Raw genomic sequence first — 22,798 nt, 5'->3', positions numbered from 1 at the left:
TATTCAGACCCAAGCCAGGAGTATGGGCTTATTTTTAAGTTTTGGGTAGAGATGACAGTTGAGAAAAACCAGCTGTCTCACTTTTTTGAGCTGAGGAAATTAGTTCTGAATATGTCAGGTGGTAAAATTGGGATCCTTTGTGCGGTGCAGAGACTGAGAAATGCATTAAAGATCAGTTTGTCATGCCTAAGTCAGGAGACCAAAACATTTAGCCGAGTTAAACTAAGATAAGAATGTATGATGCTCTTTAATATCCAGAGAATAAATGTATTCATTTGTAAAAACAACTCATTTATTGTAGCCATGAGTCCAAAGGAATGTTCTCCCACCTCCTGCACCATTCTTACTTGTGCCTGAACTGAGTGGAGCTTGTGTGAGTGATTGTGAGCAGCCTTTGTTTATTTAGTCATTATTAAATCTAAAGGCTGCTCTGGTTAGGGATAACACACATTTCATTTTTCTTCCTAGACTTTACTCTGTATTTGGAGAAATACTGAGTTTATTTGATATACAGACCTATGCAGTGTGACAGCTATTGTCAAACATGTGAAAAAAATGTGGTATAGCAAGCAGAATTTGACAGGACCTTTTAGTTTCCTGTTATTTGTTGTTTGTTTTGGAAGAACAAAAGCCCACATAATGACTGTTCAAATGGACAGTTTGTCTTGGCATAAATGAATCCTGGTTAAAATCTGGAGAAGTTCTCAACCGGTGCTTGTTTCCCTGATGGTCATAACTGCTTGTAGTGATGCCTCAGGTTTTAGCTTTTATGTTTTTCAGATTCTGTGCTGCGTTAATGTGTGGGTCTGGGCTTCTTGTTTGGGGATGGTGAGCTATGTGCAGAGAGCAGGGAGACAAAATAATTCCTTCTCTAGCTGGGGACCAAGGACAGTCCATCCAAATCTCAGGCCCAAGAACATAAACAATGTGGACTGAAGAGAGAAAAACAAGAGGGATGGGACTGCATGGCGTAAAGCTGCAGTTAGACAATGAACTCCAATGTGCAAACGGAGCAGAACTGATCAAAGTGAGAGACCCTGTGACCAGTGACATTTTGTGACCATTTTGGGTTCACCTGGGGTGTAGCCCTGGCTGGGCTCTTGTGCTGCCCAAGGTGGATCCATTGAGGTCTCCTAATAAATCCTTCCTTTATTCTTTAATGTCCAGCCTCTGTTCTAGGTCAGCCTCTGTTCTAGGTCAGCCTTCCCAAGGCGTCAGTGGCCCCTGGAACTGCTGCTGTTTGTGCTGTGAAGGATCTGCTGTTGGGACAGAACAAGGGGTCACTTTGGGCTGGTGATGCCACAGCTGCAGAGAAGCAGTCCCTCACTGCTCCTGGCTGCCCTGGCAGTTTCCTTGCAGGAGGACACTGAAGCCTCAGCTCTGCTGGCACCACAAGCTCCCTCTCCCAGTCATTTTCCATCTGCCTCTGGTGAATATGCTGTGATTTACTGAGAAGTGTAGTGACAGGTGAGGTTGTAGTCTGTAACTGGAAATGAAGGATGTCACTGAACTGATTTTATTCCACAGCCTCCCGATGCTATTTGAGCTCTGGTGAGGAGAGGCTGTAAAGATGAATGAGATTCCTACCCCCCTCCTTGTTAGACATCAGGGAATCCATGTGACTGATTCTCACCTCTGAGAAAAAGCTTCAATTGGAGCTGTCACCTCAGTAGACAAAGAAGGAATCCAACTGCAAGACATGTACCCAGAGGAAATCATGCTTTGCTGGTTCCCTGGCTTATGAAACTCCTTGTTTTTTCATTGTTCTCCTTGTCACTGCCAGTGCTTCACCTCTGCTGCCTGCAGTAGTAATAACAGCGTTGGGATGTTGAGTTTGAGTGAGTGGGAATGGACACAAATGTTCTGCTACCCCAGGTGACTGAGGGATGGATGTAGGAGAGGTTTGGGTATAGAAGAGAATAACTCTGAGTGTTGTCTTTTCTTGGAAAATCAGCTTTTTTGAACACAACCTGAAACTGCTTTGAGAATTGTCAGCAATGTCTCCATGTAGTTTAGCAGCCTCATATTTTGCCTCATGGATGAGCTCAGTTCAGAGCTAAGAATAGTATTGTGTGTTACTCAAACATTTAAATTTTCTGGATGTGGAAAGTCTTCCTAGTGGTTGTAAAATAACCTAGTGGAGGATTTTTGTCCTTGGCTGAAACTCTAAAAGGAAAAATTTGGGATTTGTCCAGACATGAATGCTTCTCTAGTAGATTTCAGGCTTGTTCCTTTCTAATAGGCAGTTCCAAGAGAATTGCTTCTGAATTCTACAAAGATACTGAAACAAACTGATGGGCTGTGAGTATTTCTGGATGTCATTCTTATCTCCTGCTGCCCCTCAAGGTTGTGCAGCCTGAGAAATTTCTACAAATGCTTATTTTTATACTTAGGAGGATAGGAAAACAGTTGTGAGACACCCTTAGAGATATTCCTATGGGTATAATGCCAAATTGACAGGGTAGGAAAGGTTTATGTTCTGAAATGCACACGCAGCACCTTTAGCTGGGCAAAGGAGGACAGGAAAGAATTTGGTATCTGCAAAACCCACATAAAAACAAGATAATACAGACATAATCTGAGTCTTGCACATCCTCATGCGCTGCTGTAGCTGCAGAGCTCTTCAGCATTGTACCACTCCCCTCTTCAGCTGGAAACAGTGCAGCATGGCCAAGGTGTCCTTATGGAGAGTGATGTCAGGTAGAAAAACTCGAGGGCAGCAGGGAATCTCTGGAGCCAGGCAGCTGTAATCAATTACTTGATTTCTGTGTCTCTGAACGAGCTCCTGCAGTCATGCTTTGCTGGGCAATGCACTTCCAATTTCAGTCTCGGGCTCGTGAGCTTTATTTCCACAGCTGAATTTCCATTTGGCTTGCAAAAGCTGCTTCTGAGTCCTGTAATGCTGTTTGATATTACGGCCTGTACTTGGGGAAACATTGCTTTAAGCAGATCCTCTGTTTTCTTGGTCTGGTTTGCCCCGTAGGGCGGCCTTGCCTTAAGAATCAAAGGAGTCTAAAGAAATAGAGAGAAACATATGGGGTGGCTTGTTTTCTTGGAAGTTGGTGAACAAAAATAGTAATAGTATGCTGTCTGTCTTTGTGGGTGTTGGCAGAGAAAAAGAGCTGGATTTCCAAAGGAAATAATTTGAGGGAGAACTATCTGTGGTTTTAAACTTATTTTCTTTTCTACAAGCCATTGTGCCACTTGTGCACATTACTTAATATCTGTTGGAATGAAACTTCAGCTTGCAGAGTTTAACCAGAAGTAACCAGGCTGGAATAGCCCTGCAGAGGAGCTGAGTGAGAGTTTTGCTCTAGGGAACTTCTCTGCTTTAGAGAGTTCAGTGTGGCTTCAGAGTTTCAGAGCTTGCTCTGTGTGTGAACACAGTCTTGTGTGGTTGTTTTGCTGTTTCAGTGAGGAGGAGATGCCTTCCCATCTGCAGAGCACAGCAAGATCTCCTGTGTAGTGAGATTCTTCAGAGATCAGAATCTCTGAGCATTTAGATATGAAAAAACATTAGGAATTCATCACTTGTGTTGCTTTGATTCATTCTTAGTAAGTGGTGTTTTCTGAGGCCTGTGAAAGGTCAATGTTTATTTTATGTAGCATTTTGGGAAACCCTCTCAAGGGAGGCAAATCTCAACGTTCTGTTGGTGAAAGTGTGAAACTGAAAGGCTTTTCTGCCATGAAGGTACATAGATCAGAATTCATTCTGCTGATCAGCAGTAAACACCTAATGGCTTTGCAGAAATCTTTTCCTGGCTAGAGATGTCTGATTAACTTTGTTATAAATGATGATAAAAGCAAACACCCAAGGTTGCTCTGAATTAGTAAGCTGTCAGCGTGTTTTAAGTCTGAAGAAGATATATTGAAGTGTAGCTCTCTGCACTGCTGCACTGTTAATTTCTGGTTCATTAAGACTTTTTTAAAAAGCCCCCACAGTTACAGCAGGGCTGTGATGCCTCTGTAGGTTTCAGGTAGTTCTTTCAGACATGATATGAAGAATTATTTATTCTGTGTGGATTTTAGGGCACATAACACACTTGCTAACCAAGAACAGGCAGAAAGGTAATTGTTTGCTTTTTCTCTTTACTTACCCACTCTAAACATGCTAGGAGCTGGCAGAGCAGTGGATTATCTTCCCTTTGACAGCTTGTGCCATGGAGCAGTTGATGTAGTGCAGAATCAGTGATATTAAGGAAGCTGCTGTGTTCAGAGGCAGCAATGCTTGCAAGTGCCACAAAGAAGGAAACCCAATTCTTTATTTTCTGTTTCTGAGGCAAATGTTTGGGATTCTATTCAGCAATTGGGGTTGAACTGGGAGCTGTGCATTTGTAAGGGTGTCTTTTTCCCTGGGAAACTAAAAGGAATGTTCAGATTGATGGAATTACACTCAGATGTTGCAGCTCAGGATGCAATAGCTGAGTTGCCTCACTTTCTATTCAGTGCACTGCTGGTGAGATCACCTATATTCACAAAATGGATGCAAATTTTCTCTTTCTCTGTGCTAAATGGTACTGAAACCATCCTAAGACTATTCTTGTTATGCTTGAGTGTTTGAAAAAGCTGTAATAGACATCCTGGAACTTCTTCCACTGTCTGTGAAATAACAAAAATGACATTGCCATGCTTGTATTTGGAGGTGAACTGAAGTTATGAGAAAGCTATCACCTTTTCTTATGAAAATGTGAATTATCAAATAGTCCTTGATAGGGTTTTAGGGAAAGCATTTGATTTCTTAGGAAATGACTGTTAGGACTGTGCTTTTATTTTCAAAGGGCTCAAATGTTCCTTTGAGTGAAATGTAGTTTCTCCATAATGTTTAATGTAGTGCAGTTTCAGCTGTAACGTGGTGTTATTACTGCTCATTCCTCAGGCTAAAATGTGAGTACTTTGGTTTTGCACCTTGGAGCATGTGGGAAGTACAAATAGAATGTTCAGAATGTCAGGGCAGGTGGGTTTTGAGGTTTCTCGTCCCCTTGCATGCTGTGAAGTCTGATTTGTCTCAGTTTTGAAACTTGCAGCCTTTTCTTGATGTGATGTTTAGGAGCACATTGTAAATAGTTTCCAAACAAAGCTGTGTGGTTCCTAAGCCTCTGGTGGTGTGGATCAACAGGATTCCTCCTTGCCTTCTTTCCTCCTGTGCACTGAAACCCAGCTGGGTGTAGTACTTTGCTTTGAAAGGGATTTTGTGTTTTACTGACTTGTATTGAGTGCACTGAAAGTCAGATCTCACTTTCTGCTGTGTCTGTGTGTGTTTAACCAAACACCATGCCCACAATTCCAGTGCCATTTGGTGGATTATGGATCCTTCTCAGACGAGCAGCATTTCCTGTGTGCTGTGAGATGTTTAGGGTTGGAAAGAGGATTCTCTAAACATGGTGCTTTGCCCATCTCTTGTGCTCTTTTAGCTGGAATAAAAAGCATGCTTTGAAATGAACCTGATTAGTTTATACCCTGTATTTTGCTGTGCATTTTTGCTGGTTTTCTGCAGTGGGGAATGGTTTTAGCTGCAGCTTTGGAGATGGGCTTAAAGCACTCAATAAAATTGCCTCCTTGTTAAGTGAATGCTGGGGGGAGCAGTAAAATGTTGGAAATAAGGATTGTTAAGGAAATCATTATGTGAAAGAAGAGGTTTCCTTACCCTCTACCCTTTGCTTTCTGAAAGGGAACTCTCTTGCATTCTGATGCTCTGCTGGCGTATTACTTCTGTTGGAAATGTATAATAGTGTCTTAAATGTGGAGTTTTTTTCTTTTAAAGTTGCTGCCTTTCTTTTTCCTTGATCATATCATGGTTATCTGTGTTTTATGTTGTGAGACTCAGGTCATCCCTGCCTAGAGAGTTTTTAGCTGTTAAGTTGTTTGGAATTTGAGGTTATTTGACTGCTTTAATTGAAGCTTATCCTGATGCTCTAGCAGGCTGCATCAGCATGTTCCTTGGGTTCTTCCAGAGTGTCAGCTTTTAATCAAACTCTTGTGCGACTTACACAGCTGTCTTTGATTTCACAAAAACAAAAGTAACAAATTATTTTCCAGAAAAATAATCTAGGACAAGTAACACACTTGCTAAGAAAAATCAAGGAGTGTAGGAAGAAGTTTCTGCAAAAGTTTCTTCCAACCCAGGAGAAACATCAGCTCTTCTGTATTCCTGACTGCATCCCCCTGGTTTTCTGTGCTGCAGTAATAAAGCCCTGACTCCTGTGCCCCTCACTTGGGGCTAGTTACTTCTGTATTATTTTACTCCAGAATTTCTTCCTCTGCCCCTCAGTGAGGAGAAGAGTATCAAAACAGCCAAGAGTTTTGGGAATCTTGGAGGAAGCTGGATGTGTGGTGTAAATAAAGCTGTTTCAAAGCAGTTCTTACACAATCCATTTGGTATTTGCAAGCCAAGAGTATCCTTTAATTTTCTGTATAGAGTGAAATTAACACAGATCAGGTGGATTTTCTTCAAGTGCCTGTATTATGTAAGCTAAACATGCATGAGGATTAGTCAGCTGTATTTTCTATAAATATTCTCCTGAATCAAACTTGATTTTTTATTACTCTTATGTTACAGCTGTTGTAATAGCAGGGTACTCCTGCTGGTGCTGGAGGGGGATGTGTGGAGTGGAATAATTACAAATATGAGTATGTAGGGTACCAGATCCTTTAATCTCTTAGTGGGTGGAACAGGGGGAGGCCACAGCAGCCAGGAATAGCCTTTCCTCCCCAAACCACAAGAGTGACCAGTTCTGCTCCAGAGCACCAGGGAATAATTAAGGTCACCCTGGAGAACCTCAGCGACTGCACATGTGACTTCTTGTGGTGTTTCCAGCAGATAAAGTTCTACTTAATTTGTATACCCTGGCAAGGAGGAAAGTAGGTTCTGGCTTATCTGATCTGCAGTAGTTGCCTCTGAAAGCTTTTTTTTTGGTTTTGTTTTTGTTTTTTTGTTTTTTTTTTTTTTGTTTTTTTTTTTTTTTTTTTGTTTTGTTTTGTTTTGTTTTGTTTGTGGTGTACATAACCTGTTACTGTGTGCTCAGCTAATCCATGGGGCTGGCTGGGTGGATGTGAACATCAAAGTTTTGTGAGTGCAACATGAGGCTTTGGGATGGCTCGCTGCTGGGTTCCTGATGGTAGGAGCAACTTTAGAAAGGTAGCTAAAAAAAGTAATTAAAAGTAGCTCCTAATCATGAGCCAGTGATGCAAATCAGCCTTTTCTCTGAAAAATCTGGGGTCATGGCACAGATCAGGCCAGGCTGCATTGCACAGAATCACTGCAGCCCCTTTGAAGGCTGGAGGACAGTACAGGGAGCAGGTAACAAAGCAAGGAATGCTAAAATTTAGTGCTGAAGAGGAGAAGGCTTGTGGGGAACACACAGGGCTGATCACTGTGCCAAGGGGTGTTCCAAAAGTGCTGGAGAAGGGAATGCTCCCTGAAGTGTTTTATGATGTAAAATGACTTTGCAAATGCAAGTTGTAAGAACAAACATTTGTCTCAGAAGCAAAGAAAAAAACACCCCCAAACTGCTTATAGCCACAATTAATAACTCCAGCATACCTTCTTATGGATAATCAAATTCACAGATGCAAAAACATTGCTTTTAATTGGGTGCAGAGATGAGATTATTTGGGACTTTGGAACTTGCTGGTTTGGATTTTCTTGCTCTGCAGGAAGACTGGCTTTGTTAAGCTGTACAACTGGTAGTGATTAGGAAGCATTTATGCCTATGGAGATGTCTTAGCCAGCAGAGTCTGAGGTGGGACTGTGTCTTTCCCTCAGAACTTCCTCCCAGGTTGCATAAACCAAAGGTCTTGGATCAGTATTTTTTGTTAATCACAGGATAGAAGCCCTTTGGTTATCCATGAGTTGCTTATTGCTGTAGCCTTTCTACTCAATTCAACTTTAGTTTTGTGCTTGTAGCTACTTAAAACATTTTCCTTCAGAAAGAAAGCAAGATCTGGTGGGAATCTTCTGGCACATGAGCCTGCTGTGAGAAGGAAGATAGAAAAGATTGTTTAAGCTTTTTGGTGGATTTGGCAGGAAGTGCAGGAGATTTGCTTGACCTGGATCTCCCTTGGTTGACCTGGGTCTCCCTTGCTTTACCTGGCTCTCCATTGCTGTGTGCATGGGGAAAGTTTTAATTCTAAAGATATTGAAACACAGTGGGGAGGCCTGGATTTTCCAGACGAACTCAGAGGGTTTGACTGGGTTTGACTGGGTCAAGCCTTTGGGTTGGGGATGGAGCAGGTGGCTCTGCCAGCTCTGTGTTCTGTCCCTCAGAATGCAGCTGTACATTTTTCCAAAGGTGCAGTGGGGAAAGGGAACCTTCTGGTCATTCGGGGCTTGTGGAGCTCCTGGGAATGAGGGCAACAAGGATAAAACAGTATAAATAAAACAGTGTCCTCCTTCCAGCCTCCAAGAAACCTCAGCACTAAAGGTGTTCCTTGCAATCTGCTGTAGGGATCTGTGAAGCTGTTGAAGGAGCAGCCAAGTGTTCACTGCCAGAACTCCCAACAGGAGCAGGATTAGCAAAGCTCTGGGGGTGGAGGTGCTTCTGGGACACACAATCTGCTGGAGACAAGCTGAGACCTAAATTCATATTGAGTTAATATCTGTGACACTGATAGAGCACCAGAGCACACAGTTCAAAGGAGGAAATGAACCAGGAGTATCCTGTTAGTACAGAAGTACCCTTAGCTTTGCTGTTGCTATTTGGCAACTCTTCCCCATGAGGCTGAGTTTGAGAATAACTTCACTGTTCTGTTTCACTGAAATTCTCAGATAAATTGCCAGTTGCAGACAGCAACTGCTTGTTTTCTGAAGCTGTGATGCAGAAAAATGTGCTTGAAATAATTCTTGCCTTTTTTTTTAAAAGGAAATCCTTAGCCATTCTTTTGCTGAACTATTACTCCGCACAAAATGAATTGTTGAGGTTGATACAAGGGAAGAGGGTGTAAAGACTATGAAGAACTGGCAGTGATATTATATAAAGGGAGACACAAATACACTTATTTTGTTGTCAGCTTTGTGTATGTTGAAGCTTTCTGTTTGTGTTTTGCTATAAACATGTGACTTTTTCTCTTTCCCTGTGTGTTCAAGGGAGGGAGTGTTGGATGCTTCAGCAGCAGAGGTTTTCCAGTTAGTCAGGACTGGAGTGTGGAGCTGTGAAAAGCTCTGGGACTGGGTGTTATAAAGGTGAATAATGACTCTTTAGCCTTCATCTGTGGTGGATGTCATGAAAGCTGTGGACTTGTAGCACTTCCAGGGGAATCCTCTCCTTTCCATGTTGCTGGTACAAGAGTTTCTGTGGCTTTGCTGAGGGCTGGAGAGTGAGGAATGTGGTTTTAAAACTTAAATTACAACATAAATCTAGTTTTGTTTCCCCTTCATGTGAACCAAGGAGAGAAGTAGTGGGAACAAATTAATAAATGAAAGGTGAGACTGCTGCTTTTGGCAACAGTGTGGGCTCAGGGAAGGTGGAAATACAGTGTAAGCACAAACTGAATTTTGCTATGTGTAGTGTATGTTCTACAGGATTCTACCAAATGTGGGATCAGAATGTACTTACAAGGGAGGATTTGCTCAAGTTTGATTTTGCTTGTGCAGCTTTATTGTTTAGTGAGCAGAGATGTGCTGTTTGACTCACTAAAACTATGGAAACACCTGAACTGCAGCATCTCATCTGTGTATAGCCGAGTCTGGCATTTGGGATGGTTTTCATCCAAAAATGATGAGGGGTGCTGTAGAGCTGTTAGTCATAGACAAGGAAAGCAAAGTGAAATTATTCTTTTATGTCTGGGGGAAATATTACCAGTGAAAATCAGGAGCTGTTCAGTTTTAGTCTTTTGAGAGATAGTTTGCATAGGTATGAAGAAGTATTTAACTTTATGATGGCTTGTATTTTGATAGCATTGTAAAATCAGCTACATGCATCACCATCAATGTCAGCTAGTAGATACCATAATTCTAAGGACGACTTCCTTGAGTTGAAGTCAAACTTTCCAAGGTGCAGGTCATGATTTGGAGCTGTTGTACCAAGTAACAGAACTATCATTTACTTTACCATTGTCTAGGCTAGATTTTTTTTTTTTTAAGCCAAAATAAACATAAACCAAAAAAGCTTGTGTAACAAGCCTTCTGACAAACAGTTCAAAGCTTGTTGCTAATCTCTGAAGTAGACAAGTCCTTGTAGTAGTACAAGTAGTACAAGACTTGTAGAAAGTAGGAGCTTGCCACAGTGGACTGTGGGAGAGAGCAAGTGTGGTCTTGCTCTCCAGACAGCCCTGAATCCAGGAGGAGGAGAGGCTTTCATTACACATCCCAGCCATGGGAAAAGCTTAATTGGAGTTTGCAGCTCATTGTATACCAAACTCTTCAGTGTTTGATGTAAATCTGTAGGAAACTGGCTTTGGTAATCATGGTGCCCATAGCCCATGCCAGCACCACTCCCTTATTTGCAAGGAATAGTGCTATCAGCTGAGATAATTATCCCAGGAGCTTTCATGAAGCAGCTTGTCCCAGTGCTGCTGTCACTGAGAAGCATCTGGAGAAGCACAGGACTGCTCCTTCTGTGACAGTGTTCACAGGGTCCCAGGTGAGGGAAGAGACGAGGATCTGACTCCGTGTTTCAGAAAGCTTGATTTATTATTTTATTATACATATTACATTAAAATTATACTAAAAGAACAGAAGAAAGGATTTAATCAGAAGGCTGGCTAAGAATAGCAAAAGAAAGAATCATAACAAAAGCCTCTGTCTAGGACAGAGTCTGAGCCAGCTGGCTGTGATTGGCCATTAATTAGACACAACCACATGAGACCAATCACAGATGCACCTGTTGCATTCCACAGCAGCAGATAACCATTGTTCACATTTTGTTCCTGAGGCCTCTCAGCTTCTCAGGAGGAAAAATCCTAAGGGAAGGATTTTTCATAAAAGATGTCTATGACACCTTCCATGTGTGTAGGTCTCATGAACATCTGGAGAACTTCCAAAGTGCCCCACACATCTGTGTATGAGCAGAGTGCTCTCAGAAATGATTGCTCTGTCCTGTAAAATGGATTTTTTCCTAGTTTATTAGTTGGAAACAATATTTGTTCCTGGTTTTTTGGCGGGTGAAGGAGAGTTCCAGTTGCAGTTCTTTTGGCCTTCTTGTGAAGCAGAAAGTTGTGTGCTCATGTGCTGTTCCCTAAGCTGATCCTGGAGCTATTGGAAAAGTGTAGAGGAGCTGGGAAATGGCTCCTGCCTGTGGAGTGGCTTTGTGAGAGGAAACGTTTGGTGATGGGGAATTTGTCTCCTCAATCCTCATCCCTTCTCCATAGGTGAAATTGTTTTTTTCCTAGTTTGTTTATTAGTTGGAAACAACATTTGTTCCAGGTTTTTTGATGGGTGAAGGAGAGTTCCAGCTGCCGTTGTTTTGGTAGTACTGGTTGTCTTGTGAAGCCAAAAGTTGTGTGCTCATGTGCTGTTCCCTAAGCTGATCCTGGAGCTGTTGGAAGCGTGCGGAGGAGATGGGAAATGGCTCCTGCTTGTGGAGTGGCTTTATGATGAGACAGAGTGAAAACTTTCTCAGAGTAGAAATCCATTTTGATTTTGGTGAAATGTACATCTTTGAGTTAAGTCTGTAGTTTGAAAACATAGCTGTTTAGTCACCAAACACTTTAGAGGAACTGTTTGGTGATGGGGATTTTGTGTCCTCAATCCTTGTCCCTTCTCCACAGGCGATTCCATCCTGTTGCTGCTCAGAGGGAGGCACTTGGTGCTCGCCCAGGCTCTGCTCAGTGGAAGGAGAGCAGAGAGGGATGGAGAGGAGAGGGCAGGGCAGGTTTTGTTGTAGCTCTTAGTGCCTGTGCTTAGAAAAGCTGACTGAGCAAGGTGTGGGCAGCGATTCCTCCTCCAGGGTGCTGAATCCAGCTGTGTCCCGTGGGGAAGGGAGGCAGGGACAGGCAGGGCTGTGGAGCAGCCCAGGAGCAGGGCATGGGAGGTGGGAGGGAAGCTGTGGGGGAAGCAAAGCTGTGGCTGCAGTGCCATGGAAAGGGTTAATTTGTGGGGAACAGCTTGAGAGGCCAAGCCTAGGAAAAATGAAGGTGTTTGCTGGTTGTGGGAAGAGGCAACTTCTCACACCCTCCTTTTTCCCCCCTTTTAAAACATGTCTGTCCCTAGGAATTGTCCTAGCTCTTTCTACCACTGTTGGGTCAAAATCACACTTGAAGGTCTGTAACTGAAGCATAACAATTCATAAAACTACCACTCAATTCCTCCTGCCCTTTGTGGAAAGGAAATGTAGAAATGGGCTACATTTCTAGAAGGAAAGGAAAGGTTTTCTCAAGGAAAACCTTCTTGAGAATTTATCAGTGCTAAGCAGGGTGAATGAGTTCAGCATTCACTTTGCTTGTATTTCCTTAATATTTGAAGACTCCAAGAGGTCTTTTAACCTTGAATTTCTTTATTTATGTATTTTAAAAGTAATTAAACCCCACAAAGACCTGAATTGAAATAGAGTGGACTTTCCCAGTTCAAATTGTGTTCTGAAAATGAGGGAGACACCCCCAGACAATAAAACCCCACTTGCCTGGTTTTAACTTCCAGTGGAACTGCTTTAATCCAGTACTGTTTAGCAGTTACACAAGTATAAGAAAAATCAATAACTACAGGATATAAAGCTAGCAATGGTAATCTGTAGTAGTTATATATTATTTCTGAGGGAGTTGTTACTTTTTTAGGTTTCCAGATAAAAATACTTGTAGAAAGAATGTTGTCTTCAACAAGTTAGAACTTGCTGGCATATTCCTGATAATGTCTTTGAAAGAAGGCATGTGCATATACCCAGGGAGATTCACGTGCAGAACCAATAATTATAATAATTATATAAATAATTATAAATAAATATGTATATAACGATATATTTATATAAATAAAAATAAATAATACATATAATAATAAGAATGCAAATAACTCCTATTTGAAGTGCTGGTATTTAAGTTGCCTGTGAAACATTTTGATGTATCTTTCTAGAGATTGGTCTCTTGTGATGAGGATCCACAGGCTGCACTTCTCTGGAGTAGAGTTAATAACAAATTTCAGGGTGCAAGTAGGCCTGGCATGAAATAGTAGTGATTTACTCCTGTTGGTTTTGTGCTGTGTTAGGGAATCTCTAATATTCCAGAAAGACCCAGTGGTCTTCCCTATGAAAATGGGAGTGAGAGGACAAGTTCAGCTGGAAGTCTCTCAGTTCTCTCTGTGGCTTTAGCATCATGTATTAAATGTGCATTTTTAAAATGTCTGGGGTTTTAAGTTCTAGAGCAGTGAAATTTGAGATAATTTTTATCTTAAATCTGTTCTTGCTTGTGCTCAGTCATTCAGCAGTCCTGCCCTTGGGATTCCTAGAAGGGTAGGAGGCTCTCCAAGTGCATTCTCCTGTTACACAAACATACAGGATGTAATACTTGTATCATTATCATTACATACACAGGATGTAATGATAAAAAAAATATTCTGGGTTACTGCATTGCTGCCTCTTTCCTTTTTATATTCTTTCTCTGCCTGCAGTGTTAACCTGTAATAATAAAGACTGTAGGAGAGGGATCCATGAGATCAGTGTAGAACAGACCTCACCAGTAAGACAGAAGAAATTTTTCAGTGGAATAACATCTGTAGTTTCTTGGGCAAAAGTCTGAAATCTCTGAGGATCAGACATGGAAGATTCAGTAAAGCCCTGAAAGCTCTTCCAGCTGAGAGTTGGCAGGAATGGTGGTGAAAACCTGACCTGAATCTTGGGGGTGAGTTGATGGTGAATTCCATGCTTGTGCACTGCAAGGAAATTTCCAGTTGATCCCTTCCCTGGGGAAGGAGCTCTGTCCCCTTGAGGCTTCAGACTTCTCTGAATAATTAATCCATTGGGTCTGTGTCCTCAGGGAGAGATGGAAGAACTGTCAAGGGCTCCTGTGTTACACCTGATAAAGAAAGTCATTAGTGAGGCTGAGATAGTCACATAAATTAAAAACACTTGCATCCTCTTTCCTTAATAATTAATAGATGAAGCCTTTAGGATTAAAGTTTTGTAAAAAATAGGGGAAACATAACTAGAAAAGCATTCTGTGTGAGTAAAATTCCTTTCTCATAGTTTTACTTGCCCATAAATTACTCTGGTTTTCCATGTTGCCCCTGTTTTTCCTCCAATCCTGCATGAGATGTGGGCAGATGGGTACTAGGGTAAAAACATTTTAGAACTTTTCATATTCTGACATTGAAGTAAAAATGTAGAGTTTGTTCTTCTTCATTCCTTTGATTCTAGAGGTGAAGAAATGTCTCTGTGGCTGACAAACAGTATTTCATTTGTAGTTAATTACCTTTTAAATGAGAATAAAATTCCAACCACTGGTAGTTAAGGAATGTTTGAATGCTCAATTCAGGAAGCAAAAATTAGCCTGATTGTTACTTTTTTTTGTTTTGCCCCATGCATTTGATGATACCAGAATATTGTGGCCAAATCACCTCTCTCTCTCCTTTGCTGCTTTCCAGACTTGGTGGTGTTTTATGCTAAACTCTTTTCCTTTATTTCCAGGTACAATGGATCCCTCCCTAATGGTGACAGGGGCCGCAGGAAAAGCAGATTTGCCCTTTATAAACGATCAAGAGCAAGTGGAGTTAAACCCAGCTCTGTCCATGTCGTCTCCACTCCTCAAACTTCAAAGGTATGTGAGTGACACTGGCAATTCCTCGTTTTTGATGATCCTGAGTGGAGAGAAACTCAGGGATTGCTGCTGATTTACCTTGCTGCCAGTTTATTCTGTGCTTGGAGGATGCTTTTGTTTAATGAAGAGGCTGCAGTGGATTTGCTTTCTGGGGTATATAGCTTTAATCCAGTTACCAGTTTAAAATAGTCTGGAAGCTCAGGTGTGAGATAATCTGACCTTCCTGCCCCTGTTTAGAAATCTGGCTGTCAGTGCTGGCTGTTTTATCTGAGCTGTAGAGTACATGGGTTAAAAACACAGGTATTTTAGTTTCTTTCTCACTGGAGTGATATTTCTTTCCTCTTCAGGAAGATAACTGATGTGCTATAAAAAATGTTCTAATCCCTTTGGACCTTTCATTTTTCTTGCTAATAATGATGCTGTACAAATTTTTACCTGAAGTTGAATGTGGGTGAAGGAGGAAAAGCAGCAAAGTTAATGTATTAACAGAGTAACATTAATGTATAGAACTGTCCAGGTCTGAGTTCTGGTGGTGGAATGTATTTCAGGCTGCAAAAGCTCTTCCTATCTCCATTCTCAAAGCCTTTTTCTTAAAGCAAGAAGTGAGTAGAGTTTATGCTAAACTGGAGGAGGAGTTAAGCAGTGGCACTCACACAAGAGGATGGTTTGTATGAAATTTACCTCACTAAAATATCTCTTGAAACAGAGAGAAAGAACCTACACTGTGCTCAGAAATGTACCAAGAATGTTGTTTAATACATAGTATGGGATTGTTTTATTTTCTAATACACAGTATATGCCTGAACTTACCAAAATACACAATATCAGAGCTTGTTTCTTTAAACAGTATAGGGCTTGCCTGCTGCAGATAAATGTGGAGTCTTTTGGCTTAAAAGTTACAGGAAATATTTTACAAAACAGTGTTTTTGTTATCAAAATGGAGGCTTTTGTGAGTTAATTCTTCCTGATGAAATCAACCTTCACAATAGAGCTGTAGTATATGTTGGTAATTCTGGTTTGTTGCTTAAAATGTAAAAAATAGGGAAAAATGTGTTTTACATAGTGGATGAAAATAGACACATGTTCTCACTGGATGATCTTAAGCATTTGGACTGCAGATTGTATTTCAGCATTTGAGTTGCAAAATATTTAAACACCTGGCAGACACCACAAGGAATCTGGTTAATGTTCATCTGTAGTGTTATTGTAGTGCAGATAAAATATGTGTGCTGTACAAATTAGTGCCCTTATAAAGATAGCAGAGGATCTGGGACATTAAAGCCTTTCCTCTGAGCATTTGGATTCGGGTGGATGTGTCAAGTTGAATGTATTTTGCACTTTCTCTGAACCCTTAGAAAGGAGCTTTTGTGTGTTTGTGCTGCTGTCTGGGGCAGGGCTGGTGGATGTGTGCCAGAACAGTGGTGCAGTGGCTCTCAGTGAGTGCTCTTCCCATGCACTGAAAGGACACTTAGATTTTAAGGATGCTGTCATCAGCTTTTCTCACATCTTAGGCACCAGAGCCTGAATTGTTTTACTGAGAATTGTTTCTGCATGTAACTTGTGTAAATGCCTGAAGAAACATGGGCTAATAAAGAGTGAGCTGCTTAGTTCTTGGAAAATAATGGCAACTTGACCTCAAAAGTTTAGGTGTGCTCTCAGTCTTTCAGTTTTGTATTTAAGAAAGATAAACCAGCAGAAACTTTTACTTCATAGGATGTTAACAAGTTTCCTCCCTTTACATCCTTCATTTTACCTTTCCAGCTACCAATTTTCTGTTTTGTTCTGCTTTTCTGTCACTGTAAACTGAACCTGTGTGTAAAAACAAGTGTAGGGCACTGATGCTTTTTGGGGAGTGGATTCAGCAGAGGAGGGAGAAGCCCTGACTGCCTCCATTGGTGTTGTCTCTGACAAAGAGAGGCTGGAACGAGGTGCATGGCTGTTTTGTGCTGATTGCATTAATGCAGCAGCTCAAGAACTGTGGCTGTCACCAATTTTAAGTTTGTGTGTCAGCCTGAACACTGCAATAGATGGAAAGAGGATGCTTGTCATGTTCCATTGTCCCTGCTGTGCAGGTGTCAAGGACAGCTGGGGTAGCAATGGCTTCAGTAGTAAATTTAGCTGAGCTAATTGCATATGAATCACTGCCTTTTGTTGTTTTCCACTGAGTGCTTTTTTTTTGCCACTCTGCCTTCTGAGGTACTGAAGAAAATTCAGAAATATTTGGTCTTCTGAGGGTATATGGGTATATTTAGGGGAAAAGCAGTGCATGGGGTAGTAAGTCTCAAGTTTTTTCAGAGTTGTTATTGTTAAAATACAGAGGAATCTCTTCAACATTATGCACTGGGCTTTAAAACCTATTTTATTTACTCTGTGCTTAGGCACCATGCAGTAAATTTTGTGGTTTCCCCTATGTGATTTTTTCCAGCATTGTCAAAATCGGTTTTACTGTAAGAAAGAGCTTAAAATTCTTCTGCTGTCCTAAGCTTGTCTGTGTGGACATGTCTGGGATAGGGCTTTGGGGAATGGAGTGCGAGTCTTCATTAACTGAGTATGGATCTTTCTCAAGATTTTAATAATCTCCTTTGCTGAATTAGAGTTTCAAAATCATCCCATCACAGAGGCCATTCCTTGCCTCTTGACCTGGGTCTGATGATGAAGAGGAAGGTTTATCAGTCACTGTAACAGAATTTGTGAAAACCTTCCTCTGACTACCAAACTCATAGGTGTATGTTTGCTGTTGGCTCATCATAACATAGTTAGGGTTGGTGATTTTTATTTTCAAGCTATTGGAGCTGTTTAACAAAGTCAGAAGCCAGTTGTAATGTTTATTTCATTTAGTTGAGCTGTGTTCACTGTTGTTTTCATGCACAATATTTAATGCTGTGAAACTCCAGTCAGTGTCTGCTGGTGTCTGAAATGATTTCAGGATTTACTTGGGCAGAAATTTTCCAGTAAGTGCTGAACTTCAGGGGAGAGTGGGATAAAAGGTTGTCTGTAGAATAATCACCTGTGGGAATGATGGGTTGCTGAACTGGACTTCACTGGGTTTTGGGAATAAAGGAGACTTTTATAAGGGTTTTTGAGAGTTTGTGACTTTTTTTGTGGTTGGAGATATTTGAGTCTAACAGGGAAAGAGGTGTCTGAAAATGAAACTGGTTTAATACCACTGTGGAATAATATTTGAGGGCACTGTTTTTCCTGCAGATCTTAAGCAGGTCAGTAATGTGCTATGGAAATAAAACTGCATGATCTCAGTTCCTGCCAAGTGTGGATGTTCCTGTTGCAGTCCACCTCCAATCTCTCTTGTTAACCTAGTGCATCACTAGGTTAACACTTTGCCCTGTACAAGCACAGGTGAATCTTCACTCCTCATTGCTCCTCTTCATGACCAGCCCTGGCTTCTTGCTGGACATTTTTAGTTGGGATTCTTTTTGTGGAACAGTGGGAGAGAACTGCCCCAGTCCCATATGAGAGGAGTGCTGAGCACTGAGCTCACTGGTGTTACTGGGAACTCTGATCTTGGAATCCCCCATGACTTTGGCTCTGCGAGCATTTGGATTTCTCTGTTGGCTTCTGATGCTTCAGAATTATTTCCATGGGCCTGAAGTTTAGAGAAATGAAGAAGGGGCTTCATGTACATTTGAATTACCTGAAGTATGGCATTAGGAAGCAGGAATTGTTGATGGTAGTTTTACTCTGGAAATGTGACTGAATTTCCTTGTTACAGCATGGATGGTAATTGAGAATATGGGCAAAATAATATAACTGCTGAGCACTGGAAGTATTCCTTTTTAACAAGGGAATGTTGGGCTTTCTTAAGTGATTGCATGTGTATAGTGACTCCAGAAAAGATTCCAAATACCTTTTGAATTGCTGAAGACTTGAAAAACCCCACCTTTAAAACCTTTTTATGGCTGTGTGTCTTGGTATTTATTATGTCTGTCTTTCTTAGGATCAAAGTTTTCCTTTGGTAACCTGTGGTAGATAAAGGCAACCTCTTTTCTCCCCTATGAAATTACTATTTCAAGCTGACTGAGGAAGATCTCTCTTGACTTCCAAGTCCAATTACCTGCCGAGTTGGCTTCTGCTTTGTGCTATCACAACAGCAGCTTGGATAGTCACTGCCTGGGTTCCTGCAGCTCTAATCAAGTTTCCTGCTGCTGCTGGAGAAGAACAAAACACAGCCATACGAATAATTATTAGGTCGGGGAGAGAGCTGCAATTTGTGCTTTGAGTGAGGAGAGAAAATGAAAGTATAGGATTCTTGTGATTAGAGATCTACTGTAGATATTGCATCTGCTTTGACGGCCTTTGAATTGGGAGTAAAAAGGCCACAAATCCTCTTGGCACTGACAGCTTTTTGGTGTTCATGCTGAATGAGAGCTGTAGAGCTCAGCTGCTGTCAGGAGGATGCTGTGTCTGTCAGTGGCTTCTCTTTTTCCTGTTGGGCTTATTTATGGTCTAATCAGTTCATGGAGCACTAATTTGTTCTGAAGGAACTTAATGGCATAGGTGTCTCAAGAGCCCTGGCTTGTGCAGAAGCAGCTTTTTCTTGGCTCATCAGACTGAGTCTGCTTGAATAATAGTTTCCTTGGTGTAATGTCCTTTTCTTCTATTAAATGAGCATCATCTGAACGTGTTAACTCCCCACCCCTGTGCCCTTGCAAATAGCAGGGAATGGTTAGGCAGGAGAAGGTGGTTACACCAATTTCACTGCTAGGGCTGAATAAATAACAACCCTTACTTGGTTTGAAACCCTCCCTCCTGAGCTTTTGGGTCCGTGTCAAAGGTTTTGGAAAATCATTTTATAGTGTTTTCTAACAAAACCCAGATGTTTAGTGAAGGAAGGGGAATTAAAAATTGCTGAGGTCTACAACGATTATTTTTTTATGACTTAATGTTGCTTTTTGTTTTCATGCTCCCCCTTCAGAGGATAAAAAATCAAAAAAATGCTTTCCTTGTAAACTCTCTTTAAACTACATCTGCTCTAAATCAATATTTTAGAGCAGATTCTACTTGAATGTGGTGCCCTTTGAAAGCAGAGGAGGATGCAGTGATCACCAGGCTGGTGTCAAGAAATGGGGGAACATTTCATTTCCCCATAAGCTTCCCTTGGCTTCCTGCAGGGAGCCAGGCTGTGGGAGCACTGCTGTGCAGGATCTGTCACTTTGCAGCTTCCTTGACCATGTCAGACATAACTTGGGGGCTTCGGGCTTGTGACAATGCAGAACCAGGGAAAGGAGAAGGTTGCATCTCAGCTGAGGTTTAAATGTAGTGTAAGGTCAGACACTGCAAATCCTGCTGCCCATCATGGAATGTCCTGGATTTCTTTGTGCCACGGGAAAAGTGACGAGTAGGATTTGTACTGGAGATGGCAGAGCCACTTGTTTCACTGGAAGATGAAAATTTCACAGCTTGAGCTTAATGTAGCATGACTTGTTTAAAACTGTCTTGTTCCAGTTTGACTGGTTCCTGCATGCTTCCCCAGAATTTAGAGTGGAAATTTTGGACCACCTGCTGTAGTGGTGAAGCTCTGTCCTGTTTCATATTTATTCTGCTTGGACTCTCAGTTGCCTGGAATAGGATCTGGTTTTGAAATCCTGAAATGGATCTGGTTTTAGAATTGCAAGTCTCCTGAGACTTGGGCTGCTCTGAGCTTCCTAAAGGTCAGGAAAAATCCCCAATCTGGTGTGGATCAAATGGAACTGGATGGCCTGAGCACAGTATTGCTGCCTTTGGAACTTGTTGGGGATAACTCACCCTGCAAGCTGGCAGTACTGAGGGAGATTCTCTTTGGAGTGTTAGGGTGGTGGGGATCTGCTGTGGTGTCCAGGGGTTGGGTGGGCTGTGCTGGAGCACAGCTGGGAGCAGCCTGATGACTGCAGAGCCTTGGATACAACTGTGAGAGCTGGGACTGTCAGCAGCTCTAATACAGGAATTCCTCCTCTCTGAAAAGGTTGTTTAATGCTCAAAGGAAAGAGCCATGACAAGGGGAATGTGGCAGCTGATAATGGATATGCTTTTTCTGTTATCTTAAACTAAATTGTCTTAAATGGATGGAACATTGTGTTTTGGAAAAGTCAGGTAGTGTGTACTCAGAGTATGGAATTGCTCTCCTGGAACAGGGGAGTTGGAACTGCATCAAAGAGGAGATGAGGCTTCTCTGCTTCAAGGCTTTGTTGAGAGGGGCAATTATTTTGAAAACACAGAAAGCAATTGAAGCATCATGGGCCAACAGCAACTTTCCAAAGTAACAAACAGCTGCTACTCCTGTTTTACAAATTAGAAAATACTTGTTTTCCAGAGTGCTTAGAGATTTTGTTCATGGAAAGAACAAAATCTAAATATTTCGCTTTCTGGGAGTCTCTTATGACTCCATCTGTAAAATGAGTAATGTTATCTGTTTGCCAAGAGAAGAACTAAGAGGGGTGACTCTCTTGTGACATTGAAAGATTCCTCTTTCTACTCTGTAGGTCTCTTGTCTGAGACATGTTTATGCTTTCTTTTGGGTGTAGATTTACTTTGTTTTGAGATCCTGCTGGTTTGTTCCTATTCAACACCAAAGACCTCACAAATATTTTAGGAGAAAGCAGGGAGTGCTTTATCCTGATAATCTCTTTAGAAGGGATGTATCCCCAGCAAAGTGCTTATTGGCTGCATGTTCCAAGCCCTTCAGCTCTGCTTGCAGAAATTCTCTGGCAGTCATAAAGCAATCCAGAATTCTTCAGCAACGTGGCTTTGCTTCTACAAGATCATTATCTTTTTTTTTGATCATCCCTGAGGTGTCCTTCCATGAAAACAAACGAGTCCAGCCACTGGACCTACATCAGAGCTCGTACTGAGGTGACCTCTGTGTCAGACCCTGTGTGTTCTGTACAGACTTGCCTTGAAATTCTGCGTGTCTCTTGTCCACAGTGATTCTGCCAGTTCTTCAAGAAGTTCTGGACTCTGCAGATGCCTGCTGTGAGATAATGCTTGTGGTAATCTATACTTTGGGCTTCTAATTTCAGTAGCAGCAGATCCCTATCGCTTTGACTTGAGGAAGCTCATTAAAGGCCCAGCACTCTCAGCTTGCTCTGTTCAGCCTTCCCCCAGCTCTGAGGGATCTCCCTTCCCCTGAGTTCCCCACAGCCAGGGAATGGTGGATGCTTTCTTCTCTGCTTTTTGGTACCAGGGAGGGGTATCACTCCCTGGCCACCTGAAAAACTCTGGGCTTGGTGCCCCAAGCTGAGGATTGCACATTTCCTGAGAACTGTGGCCTGAGAACAAGGCCAGTGTCTGAGCAGGGATCTGTCTCAAGCTGGGCTCATCCTGAATCGTTGCCCTCTCAGCCTTGGATGTTGACAACAACTAACACTTTTGAGGTCCCAGAAATTTTCCTCTGGGAAATATCTTAAGGATAATTCCCTTAAGGAAGTTCCCTTAAGGGACCTCTCCTTGTAAGTTTAAGATATTGAGAGACATGTTCCTTTCTCTTTTGCCCTAACCCCAGGATAAGAAAAGGGGAACAAGTACAAGTTTGATTTCTGTGTATTTAGTTTTCTTTCATGAAGCTCATGTGGCCAAAGAAGCTCTGTTTCTTGTGGCTGTAGCTGCACAAATCTGTTTCTCCTCCCAGACTTCACAACTGATTTAGGGCTTAGTTGACAAAACACTCCCAGTTTGCAGCTTGGAAAGCTCTTGTGTCTAAAACAATTCATTTCAGCATTGGTCAGGGGTGTTCTTGAGCAGAGGAATCTGAAAGAATATGAAACTTCCCTGGTGAGATAAACCACATTTTATACATGCACTACAGCAATGCAGATTTGTAGGTTTTATTGCTAACCTCAAATCCTAGAGAAGTTTAACAGAGGAGATGCTTTCTTTTGAAGTATCAGATGATGTCTGAAAGTCAGGCCTTTGTGGGACCAGAGCATTCACATTTACACCCTGCTGGTGACCAGGGAGTTTCTGAACCTGTAGCAGCTTGCTTGTTCTCCAGTTCTTTGGGAAATCCAGTGGAAGCTGTTCTTTGGGGGGGTGAGTTAGAGCCTCTGAGGATCAGAGTTTGTTCTTTTCCCCAGACAGTGCTCTTCCTGACAGTGCTGCTGCTGTTTTTCAGCTTTATTTCAGCTGCACGAGT

The 22,798-nt window shown here is 41.8% G+C and overlaps 1 protein-coding gene across 2 annotated transcripts in view; it reads left to right on the top strand.

The window, feature by feature from the left end:
* PELI2 (pellino E3 ubiquitin protein ligase family member 2) overlaps nt 1-22,798 on the top strand; it is a 66,489-nt gene that overhangs the window by 11,014 nt on the left and 32,677 nt on the right. For both annotated transcript variants that reach the window (XM_058026529.1, XM_058026530.1), the window contains exon 2: nt 14,547-14,676. In XM_058026529.1, coding sequence (XP_057882512.1) covers nt 14,547-14,676 — 130 coding nt within the window. The remainder of the gene's footprint in view (nt 1-14,546; nt 14,677-22,798) is intronic.

This window comes from Melospiza georgiana, chromosome 6 (genome assembly GCF_028018845.1).
Source record: "Melospiza georgiana isolate bMelGeo1 chromosome 6, bMelGeo1.pri, whole genome shotgun sequence".
Taxonomy (NCBI): domain Eukaryota; kingdom Metazoa; phylum Chordata; class Aves; order Passeriformes; family Passerellidae; genus Melospiza; species Melospiza georgiana.
Note: the sequence above shows the minus strand (reverse complement) of the source record. Positions and strands in the feature narration are given on the sequence as shown.